We start from the raw sequence: 11,956 nt of genomic DNA, 5'->3' as shown, positions 1-11,956 counted from the left end.
GAAGTATCGAGTATAACAATCATCTGAATTAAGTTTCAGTGCAATGTCTGCTTCAGAGTTTGTGAGGAATCTCAATGCAGTTATTGCGAACTCCCTCCAGAGCACGCATCGAGAGCCGACCTGGACGAAAAGAACTTTTGCCAGTATTGCTTCCTGAACAACCCAGATCCATATGAACCAAGGGCATTGTACAGCGGTTTCAAAAGGCGAACCAGCAGGTGTGGCTGGTCTTTGAGAGATGTTTCTAGAAAGTGATGGAAGTATCTCTCTGATCTCGTAGTTTCTTTCTCTCTTAAAGCAGTCGAATAGATTCTCAAACTGAGGCCTCTCTCCAAGTGATAAGCTAGTAAAGGATTCCCCTAGGCCCATTCGGATCTTAGAGTGCAGCCATGAGACTGCATCTAAGGCAGCACCGGTCCGATCTTCGCCAAAGAATGTTTCTGGCCCCAGCCAAATAACGACACGCTTTGCGTTTTGATAACCTTATATGCTTCTCATTATTGAGACTTGAAAATTTTTCTCGGCTTGATCGGCTTAATTAATGCATATAGCATCAATCCATAGCACAGCCCTTGGTCTAGCTTCCGGAGATCCTTGATAATCCCCATGACATTTGGCGTAACTCCAAGCTCTTGACCATCAACAAGTATGGTCTCTGATGGTTGTTGGCCTTCCCATGCATAGGAGATAGCATCCCAGTCCAAAAGCATTGCAGCCTCGTCATTTAGGTCAATTCGGGAGATAGTTGAGAGGATACCAGTTGTCTGACTTGGCAAGTAACTCGTTCTTCGAAGGCTTGTGATAATAGGAGTATCTGCTTTTCCTCCCTCCACAACCAGGAGTCTGAAATCCGAGCTAGACAATGGTGCGTATTTATACAGAGCTAATGTAGTTTTGCCCCTTTCGACTTTGTCGCCGCTCTGCATTTTAAACCACAGTTGCCCTTATAAGATAAGTAAATAGCTCAAGAGCGAATAGAAGGAAAACATTAGTTACATCAAATATTAGCTGCGAAGACAGAAATAGTGTAAGTTTGGTTTAATATCGGTTTCTGAACAGCAAACGTGAAACTAGAATGGCAGTGCCATGGAGTAATGTGGGCAATGTTTGTAGGGAGAGAAAGTGAGCAGTTATGTGTTTGGGAAACCACCATCGTGGAGGTATTTGTTTCCCTTTCTTCGGGCTGTGCGCAAGCTGTGTGCGGGCAGGGCTAGAATTTGATTTTGTGGAGGCAGTGCAGCTGCAGTGTTGTGTGATTTCATACTGCCTGCAAAGCTACTAAAGCACTAGGAAGACAAATCAACAGGAATGAGGCGTGTTGACGATAAGGCTGTCATTGAGATACGCGTACGGCTGCTGCCGACGAGTGGCGCATGCGGCATTGCCACCACCAAAAGGACCATATGTTGCAACCAAAATACAGGAGCGCGAGGCAACTAACCACACCGAGAAAACGTACTACTAGATAGGCTTTGGTCTAAAAGCAAACATACAATTACATTAGCGCGATGTTATCGTCTATAGGCCAGAGTTAGGTCGTGGACTGCGACTCTATGCGCTAGTGCTATTATTTAGCCTCTAGAGAGCCTAGGGCTCTATATAACCTCTAAAAAAAATATTGGTACTGGTTGTTCCAGACAGTGAAGCAGGTGGGGGCTGGCAATTTGGGGCCTTCATTCTCAAAGATAGTGAAATTGACATGAAGGTGGATGAGGAGGCGAAGGGTTACATGTGGTTGGCTGCAGAAGAGGCAAAGGGATTGATCCAAGCTCGAATATGGCAAGAGAAAATAATGGGCCTCATTCTATCCACCATTGTGACAAATTATTCCTCGCAAGACTCCCTTTACTTCGAGAACCCAGATCAAACATTCAGGGGCGTTCTGAATCTTGTAGTTCTCCAAGTTTCCGACTCTCCTTCTGGTTGACCGGCCTCTGGCGTGGGCAATCTTGGCCTGCTTTCGTGATTTTTCATGCGCCGAAACTTTACGAAGAAGGTGCAGCAAGAGACAAGGATGCTCGTCATGCCTAGAATTGCGCCCACAACGGTTCCCACCAGCGCAGGTGTGCTTAGATCATTGGATGAATGCGTTGCAGAATTCCCAGTAGAAGGAGTCGGGGTGACACCCAATGTAAGATTACCACTGGGACTGGCAAGTATTTTGGATGAGCTCGTACTTGTTGAATCTATAGGACTTGACGCCGGAGTTAATGTCGCTGAAGAACTTGCACTTGTTGTAATGGGACTTGTGAAAGTTATTGATATTGAACTCTTACTTGTTGAGCTTGACGTTGAAGAAGGCGTAGAAGTTGCCGTGATGATTGCAGTTGGGCCCAAAATGGTTGCTGCAAGTGCACGGAGCGCGTCTACGCCGTGTTGTGAAACTGCGGCGCAAGTATCCCCCGTTGTATTCTAAACTGGCTTAGCCACATTTTGAGGAGGAAAGGCAATCTTATTACCGGATTCAACATGCAAAAAGTGAGGAGAGAAAGTTGATTCGCCTCAGATGCCTGTGTGTTCGCAACACCTGCAGCAATGTATGCCAACGCGGCGAACACCCCAAAAACAACAACGAAGATGAGTCCAACAAGTTGGAGGACCGAACCCCAAATGAATTCTACCTTTGAGGTGGTCGAAACTTCGATGAGGGCAACCATTTGCCGTAGCTCAGCAAGTTGATGCCTCGATAGCTCTGAGAGTATCTCAACAGATGAAAGCTGGTCGCGAGTTGCCTTGGAAAAATAATCATGTGAGATTGGAATTGGAGGGTCTGAGTCTGGGCCACCATTGCTTGATTTCTGTGCCCAAGGATGTGTTGCACCAGCTTGAGACATGATAGGCCGGTCTGTTTCGTTGATCTCTGTGGAATTTTCCGGTTGATAATGGGGAGCTCGTTGACTCTTCTCATCCTTAATTGGGTTCCCGCTGTGTTCTTCGGACTCTCCTCCATTGAATGCGGCAACAGAAGGAACCGGGGCCTCCATGCGAGGATTTTGATTTATCTCCTGGCTAGTCGCCTCGATTCTTGTCTGAATAGTCTGTGACATCTCTTGCGCATGACTTGGAGTTGCCATATTTTTGAGAGTCAATCTGCGGAGGTACACATAAATTGAGTCTCCCAACCAGCGACCGTGGGAAACAGAGCCTTAAATAAAAAGGGTTTGCCGCAAGGCTCTGGCAGTGGTGAGTGTCTCGGCGAAAAGGCAAAAATTGCAGTGATAGCTGAAAGCCTCAAAGCCACTTGTGCTACCTCAACTTTCCCGTTCAATAGTTGCGGGAAAAAGTAAAACGGCCCCCCGCCCCACCCCCTGGTGTCGATTAGGGGTGCCGATGGCAGAATCTTTTTTTGGCTTAGCGCTTGGCATTTCCCGAGTTTATTACTAAGGAACCGATACAGCCTTAGAATCGCACACACGCTCCCCAAAGGCCCCCCAACTACCGCTGGTATTAAATAGAAGTATTAACAGATTTTAGAGTTTTAATAATATCTAAATAATTACTTATAATAGTCGGACTTGACGTCGCGCTAAAGGGGCCCTTCCCTTTAGTCGGGGAAAGCGAGTTGGCCCGCAAAAGCGGGATGGCCTGTACTAAACCAAAATTATTATATAATAGATAATTCCCTATTTTATAAGTAATTAAAGATATAATATTTTATTATTCTAATATTATAAAATCTGTATTTTAAGCTATTAAATTAGATAATATTATTAAATTAGATAATAAAAAATATAAAACTAATTTTTTTTTATTAATTTTATTATTTATATTTTCTTATCTAACCTCCCAGATTCTACTAATATTACTTTTATATAATAGGTTTATTCTAATATAAGTATTATAAGATTAATAGAAATATCTATAAAAATTATAGGGTTTTTAGCTTATTTCTTAGCTATTTTATTATAAAGTAATTAGTACTTAATTTAAATAGCTTTAATCTTATTTTTTATAAATTCGTTTTAGGAATTATAAATTAGTATTAGAAGCTTAAAAGAAATAATTATCTTAATTTTAAGAACTTATTTTCTAGCCTATATTTCTAGATTCTTTATTATCTTTTTTCTTTCTTTTTCTATTACTTATTATAGTTATTATAATATATAATACTAGTAGGAATTAGACTTAAGCGAGGTATTTAGTATCTGAGTATAGTATCTGTAATTACCTAATAGTTACATGTGACCCCGAGCTTAAGCTAGTATATAGGCCCGTATATAGCTTGCGATTATTTAGATCCGAGGCTCCTTCGAGATCCTCTTCTTTCTTTAGCTTTGAATTATTAAAATAGAAATAGTCTAACTATGCCTTCTAGGCCTTAGATCTTATACTCGTAATATAATTTAAAGCTTATTTACTTCTTAATTCTATAGAGAATTTAAATAATACCTATCTAATTAGTTTTCGATAAGTATAGATATAATATACCGTAGCTACTCCTGTACTAGTTAACTAATATTAGAATAAAAGAAAGCCCTAGAATAACTAGGCAAGAAAGCCCTAGACTAGCTAGATAAGTAAATAGGCTAGTAACTTTATTACTAAATAAAGACTTATAAGAAAGCAAGTCCTAGAATAACTAGGCAAGTTAGAAGAAGCTATAGTATGAGATACTACTAGTATATTACTAGAAGGTAAACCAGAGCCTCTTATTAAGTTTTCTAAGAAGTCCGAATATTTTATTAATACTTATAATAGGAAAGATACTTTTTTTTAAGAGAGCCAAGAAAGAAGAGAGATCTGCCCTATTAAAGGCAGACTTCTAAGAGTTATTCCGAAGCCTAGAGGCTTTATATAAGAAGATTATTAAACTAATTCTAAAGATATATAATATTCTTATTTATAGTAAGAATTATTATAATTAGCTAAGAGAAACTAAATAAGCCTTATAAAAAAATAAAGCTATTATTAAGAAGCTTATTATATAGCCTATAGAAATAACTAGTTCCCCTATTTTAGAAAGTAGATATTTAGTTAAACTTCCTGACTTTTCTATTTTTAAAAATATAACTAAGAATAGTATTACTTTTAATAATTAGTTAGTTTAGATTAAGAATAAGCTCTATAATAACTCTAATACTTACTAGATAGAGAACTTTAAGATTATCTATATTTCTGGCTATATAAATAGCTATATTTTTATTTAATCTTTTCTTATCTAAACCAGAATAATTAATATATATATAAGACTATTAGAGAACTATATACTTACTTAGAAAAGCTATATAGTAACCCAAATAAGAAATATAATACTCGGTAAGCCTTTAAAAAGCTATTTATAAAAAAGGGCCAGATTTTTTAGGAATTCTATATCTTATTTCTAAGATATATAATAGACGAAAATATTAACTTATAGGACTTTAAGAATAATCTAAATAATAAGCTTACCTGAAAGCTCTAAAAAGCTATAGCTATATACTATAATAACCCGGCTATTTATATTATAAAATTCATATAATACTATATTATAAATAACTAGTAAATCCGAGCTTATTATAAAAAGAAAGACTAGATATCTAAAAAAGCTAATAAAAATATAAATAAGCTAAGTTTAGAAAGTGCCCTTTATATAAAGCCCGCTCTTAAGATCCTAGTAATAAATAAGCCTATTATTCTAAAGCCTAGATTCTTAGATCTCAAATACTATAATTATAATAAATTTAATTATATATCTAGAAATTATCTAGAGCCTAAAACCAAGTATATAAAGCAAGTCTTAGTAGCTAAACTAGTAGTACTTATTATAAATAAGCCGTCTAAAAATATAAAATAAGGAAACAAGAACTTTTAAAGAAAGTCTTCTCTTTAGGGCTATATTATATAGATATAATAGAAGTTAATTTAAGCTAGCTATTAAGAAATAAAGCATTTATATTTCTTTATATAATTAGTAATAATAAACTAGGTATTAAGACTTCTTCTTTTATTAATACTAGAGTAAATAAATATACTTTTATTAATTCTAAGTTTATAAGAATAATTAAATAATTTCTAGATATTAAGCTTACTTAATTAATATTATCTTATAATATAAGAGGGTTTAATAGCAAGTAGGCTATATCTATTACTTATTATATTAAGCTTATATTCTTTATTAATAAATGAAAGGTTCTAGTATTTATACTAGTTATAAAACTAGATAAATATAATATAATTTTGGGATAATAATAATTTATAAGTACTAGTATTCTAATTAATTATAAGAATAGAAGATTAATCTGGCTAGATAATTAGCCTAGAAAAAAGAATTAAGATAAGGTCCTAATTACTATATATAAGAACTTGAAATCTAGGAAAAGTAACTAGTACTAAAAAGATATAAATAGAAGAAATAAAGCTATAGCCAGGAATAAGTCCTAGAAACCTTAGCTTATAAAGAGAAAATCCCCTTATTCTTTTTCTAATCCGGGCTCAGAAAGCCATATATAATAAAAAGATTAAGCTTAATATTATAGAAAAATACAAGTAGCCTTAGGGAATATAAAAGTTTCTCCTAAGCTAGAAATAAGAATATTAAAGCCATATTATCTAAAGGAAAGCTCTAAGACCTAGTTAAGGCTTATAGTTAATATTATAGATATCTTACTAGCTGTTTTCTAAATAAACCTATAGAAAAAAAAGAACCTTTTTTTTATAATATCGTTTTTCGAGATTAATAAAGAGCTAAAATTATAATAAGAGAACGAGTTTATTTCGGGCAAGTAATAGCCAGGAGAAATAGAGCTATAATAGCTAATAAGAGTTTTACTAAAGGAATTTAAGAATTTTACAGATTTTTTTTAAAGGAAATATTAAATATCTTATTCTCGTATTAATTATATAATTATAAGATTTAGATTAATAATTCTAAAGATCCAGAAAGCCTAGAATATTTCTTGCTTTATTAATAATTAACTTATAAGCTATAGGAAGTCAAGTATTTCCTTAAAAAGAACCTCTAATAAGGCTTTATTAAGCCAAGCTAGTCTCCTTTTATATCCCTAATTCTTTTTATAAAAAAGACTAATAGAGCTCTCTAATTCTATATTAATTATTATAAGCTAAATAACTTAATATAAAAGAATTATTATTCTCTTTTCTTTATTTATAAAACTTTTATATAACTAGTTCAAGCCAAGGCCTATATAAAGCTAGATATCTGGCAAGTATTTTATTAGATTCAAATAGACTCAGAATTAGAAGAACTTATAATATTTTATATAAAATATAAGGCCTATAAGTATAAAGTTCTTTAGAAAAGCCTAACTAATAGCCCTATTATATATTAGAGATATATAAATAATATTTTCTTTAATTACCTTAATATCTTTTATATAGCTTATTTAAATAATATCCTAATTTACTCGAATAATTTCCTAAAATATAAAGACTATATATAAAAGATTCTTTAGTAATTATAGAATATTGGCCTCTAAATAAATATTAAGAAATTAGAGCTTAAAATTACTTATATAAAGTATCTAGGCTTTATTATTTCTATTAGAGGCATTAAAGTAAATTCAGATAAAATAGTAATTATTAAGAACTAATAATTACTAAAGATAATTAAGGAAATATAAGGCTTTCTAGGCTTTTATAATTTTTATTAATACTTTATTACGGAATATAGTTATATAATAAAGCCCCTAATAGCTCTAATATATAAGGAAGTTCTATTTAAATAAATAGATTAGTATTAAGAAGGTTTTATAAAGCTAAAATAAGCTATATTCTCGATACTAATTCTATATTACTATAACCTAAACTTTCTTATTATAATTAAAACAAATATATTAAATAGAGTTATAGCTAGTATTCTCTTATAGTAAGCCCCCTAGATAGAACTCTAGTATCTGGTAATATTCTTTTCTAAAACTATATAATATGAGAGAGAAACTATAATAAGACAAAAACCTATATAAAGTATACCAGAATATAAAACATAACTTAATAGTAAAATAATAAATTAAAAGCATAAATAGTAAAGTATAAATAGTATATAGTATATAAAAGCTTAATTAATTAAATACTTATAAAGAATTATTCTCTAAGTCTATAGAAAAACTAGCTTTCTTATATAATTTCTGCAAGTTATATATAAAAGGCCATAGCCTTTACTATATAACCTAAATCTCAAAACCGCCAAAATAATATAATTTTTAATAAATATGGCCTATTATACTATATCTGACCTCTTATTTATTTATACTTATTCCCTAAATACTAAAAATAATAGAAAAATCCTATTTAGAGTCTAAAATAATAAAATATTTAGAATCTTCCTTTATTAGTTAATCTAACTTCTTCTCTATATACCTAAAATAAGACTTATTACTCTTAAATAGTCTTATTTCGTATTTCCGAACTTACTTAAAGGTAATCCGAACCCGCTTAGTTATATTCTTATACTAAATCTAATATAGTTCTCTATATTAATTAGTATCCGCCTTTAATTATTACTTAATTTCCGCCTTTACTATAGGGTATTAAGGAGGCTTATTATAGTAAATTATATTATAAATTATACTAATATATTCTAAATAAATAGCTTCTTTAAATTTCGTATTATCTATTATATTCTTAAATTAACCTTTAATAAAAGGGGAAAGCTCTAGATAAGAGGCTTTAATAACCTTATAAAAGACTTTATTTTTATATATTTTATTCTTAATAATAACTAGACTTATAGGAACTATAGTAAAAGGCTTATTAAGTAGTAAATTATTATTAAGCTATTCTTTAACTTATATATTATCCGAGAATTAATACTTTTCTATAATTCTAGACTTATAGATTACCTAGCTAAAGGCATTTATTTATCTAGTTAAATAGACTATATTTGAAATCTTTTCTCCTATTACCTTTAGTAAATACTTGCCTATTTTCTTAGCTATTTCCGGCTCAAATTTATTAGAAATAGATGAGTAATTAATATCTTTAAAGAATTTCTTACTAAAGGTAATAGCCTTCTTATAGTCTATAAGGAAAATATAGCTAATATTCTAATATTTTTTACTAAGATAGAATTTACTACTTAAAGCTTTAGTAATAGCTAGATCTTTAGTATTACCTTTATACTAATTATAATTAATATTTCTAGAAGTAAAGTATTAGGCTAGCTAAAAGTAAATAACTAGATAAATAGGATACTTACTTAATACCTTATAAAATCCGAGCTATATTAATAGATTTACTATTAAAAGTTAAGAGGCTAAAGTAAAATAACTATTATTAAGATCTTTATATATTAATATATTATCTTTTTAGAAATAGAACTATAGTATTTCTATTTCTTTTATTAAAAGCTCTTAAATACTAAGCTTCTTAATTTACTTTAGGTAATTCTTCTTATAAATATAGCTATTAGTATCCAGATTAGTAATACTAGACTCAGGAATAGGAACTATAGTATTGAATTAGAGCTATAGATTAGGGCGGAATTAATTAGAAATATAATATTTATATTTATATTTCTTAATTTCCTGGTTCTTATAAAAGAAATCTTGTATTTTCTTATTTACTCAAGTAATAGAAATATACTTTTTGCCTTTAATAACTTTATAGATCTTAGTAACTAGCTTTAGAGTATTCTTAATCTCTTATATATTAATAGAAAGAATATTAGTAAGTTACTAAATATATACTATATAAAGAGCTTTAAGGAATCTATTATTAATCCTATAGTATTCTCGCTTATAGATAAGTCCTATAATACTATTATATATCTCTTTAAAGGAATATTTATCCTATTAAGTAAGTATTAACTTCTATTTAGCTAGTATCTTATAGGTATAATAGATATCTTTATTAAGTTCTCCGGACTTAATACTCTTAGTTTTCCGCTTCTTGGTTCTAGATATAGTTATAGGAGTTTTCTTAGATAGTATTTTTCTTTTTGGAATAGAGGATTTCTTTTTACTTTTCTTTAGTTTACTAATTTTATACTTGGTCTAGTATTTAGATCTCTATTATTTATTAGAAGTCTTAGGCTCAGTTTACTTTCTATTCTTATTAGGTTCTTCTTATCTAATTATACTAGTTCTACTAGCTTTACTAGTAGTTTTCTTACTAAGCTCTACTAAATTAGCTCTATTTTTCTTAGCTAGATCCGGTTAAGTTAAAACTAAAATTATAATAGGAGCCTATTTTTTAGGCTTATTTCGGAAAGCAGGAAAAGGCTTATTACTATAAACTTCCTTAATTAGAATTCCGGAAGTATTAAAGATATACTATTTAGCTTTAAGGTTATTAGCTAATAGTAGCTTAAACTTTAATTCTCTATATTCCGAAATAGCTTTAGTATACTTAAGTATCTTAGTAATATCTAATTTAGTAAATATACTAGTATTCTAATACTTTTTATCCTTAATATACTCTAAAATAGCTTTATTAATTAACTAAATAACTTCATATACTAAAGCTTTTATCTTAAAAAGAGAATATAACTTCTTATAAATATTTTTACTAAGATTATTATAGATATTATTAATATATTAGCCAAAAGCTTTATTATATAATATAATTTTATTCTGACCCTTAATATTAAGACTATTTACTATAGTCTTAATCTTATTAAGCTTCTCTTATTTGCTTTTAGAAATGCCTTTAATAATATTCTTAAATTCCCTATTATTAGCTTAGTAGTTCTTTAGCTCCTCTTTAGTTAATCCCAGTCTAGTTCTATCTCTAATAAAAGTTTTCTACTTTAAGAGCTTATTATATATATTATTTAGCTTATCTAGGATATTTGTATTAAATTCGGTAATTATAGCTATCTTTTCTAGTATTAGTAGACCTTCTATAATTACTTAAGCTTTTTTAATATTCTAAACTTTAATATTATTAATTTATAGGCTTTTAATAATACTATAGCTTATAAGAACTAGCTATTATACTTTACTAACTTAAGAAATCTATTTTTTGGCCATTTTATTATTCTTAATAAATTATAAAGATATTATTAGTATAATAATTATAGGTTATAGAATTAAAGGTTTTCGAGATTATAAGGATTTCTTTTAAATATATTCCAAAATAAAAAGTAAATTGAAATAGTTTTAAATTATATAAATATATTATATATATTCGTGTTTTTCTTTCTTTCTAATAAGAAAATAAAGCTAAAATAGTAGTATATATAATAGGGAAAATAGGTATAATAATTAGATATATTTGAGATAATATAATTATAAATTAGAAATAATTATAGAAAATAAAATATAGAATTAGGCTTTTATTATAGAAAAGAATATAAATATATATACCTAAGGAAATATAATTAAGGAAATAATTAAGGCAAGTTAAACTAAATAGTAATAATAGAGAAATAAGAAAATAATATAATAGAAATATAGATATAGTAATAATATTTAAAGTATTAGAATATAAAAGAAAATAATAAAAATTTTATAATATAAGTATATCCTAATTTCTTATTTATTTAGAAATATTTCTATTAATTCAAAAAATAGTATAAAAAAAGGAAAATAATATAGGAAATATATAAAAGATAAGATATATAAATATATTAAAGATATTAGGAAAAATATAAAATAAGTATTAATAAAAAAGAAATTAGAATAATAGAATTAAGAAATAATTTAGAATAAGATATTACTTCTTCTAAAACTAATCTATATCTTTTCCGAAAGCTAATTATATTTATTTAGTATTTATTAGAATTAACTTTAAATAATATAAAACTATTTAGTTATTTGGGATTTTAAAGTAATATTTATATTAATAAAAGTAATACTAAAAGCATTAAAATTTATAAAAAAAAGAATTATAAAATAATATAAATAGAGTTTATAATATTATTATTAAGTTTAGAATAATTAATATTAAAATTAATATAAAATATAAAAAGATTAGGTATTTCAAATTAGTATTAAGAATATAGGAATTATTTAGATAATATTTAATAATAAGAAATAGATTAATAATAAGAATTAGTAAATTATATTAGCTTTTTAAA

The 11,956-nt window shown here is 28.9% G+C and overlaps 2 protein-coding genes across 2 annotated transcripts; both read right to left on the bottom strand.

The window, feature by feature from the left end:
• Positions 1 to 497: 497 nt before the first annotated feature.
• K444DRAFT_627140 (uncharacterized protein) lies at positions 498 to 926 on the bottom strand (the record flags this gene model as incomplete). The annotated part of the gene is made up of 1 exon (XM_024882765.1): positions 498 to 926. The coding sequence occupies one exon, from the start codon at positions 924 to 926 to the stop codon at positions 498 to 500; it is 429 nt and encodes a 142-aa protein (XP_024739077.1).
• A 916-nt stretch (positions 927 to 1,842) lies between these two features.
• On the bottom strand, positions 1,843 to 3,074 carry K444DRAFT_661419 (uncharacterized protein; the record flags this gene model as incomplete). Its single annotated transcript, XM_024886583.1, has 2 exons — positions 1,843 to 2,412; positions 2,460 to 3,074. The coding sequence occupies 2 exons, from the start codon at positions 3,072 to 3,074 to the stop codon at positions 1,864 to 1,866; spliced, it is 1,164 nt and encodes a 387-aa protein (XP_024739076.1). The 3' UTR covers positions 1,843 to 1,863.
• Between the last annotated feature and the right edge of the window lie 8,882 nt (positions 3,075 to 11,956).

Source organism: Hyaloscypha bicolor, assembly GCF_002865645.1.
Source record: "Hyaloscypha bicolor E unplaced genomic scaffold K444scaffold_53, whole genome shotgun sequence".
NCBI lineage: Eukaryota > Fungi > Ascomycota > Leotiomycetes > Helotiales > Hyaloscyphaceae > Hyaloscypha > Hyaloscypha bicolor.
Note: the sequence above shows the minus strand (reverse complement) of the source record. Positions and strands in the feature narration are given on the sequence as shown.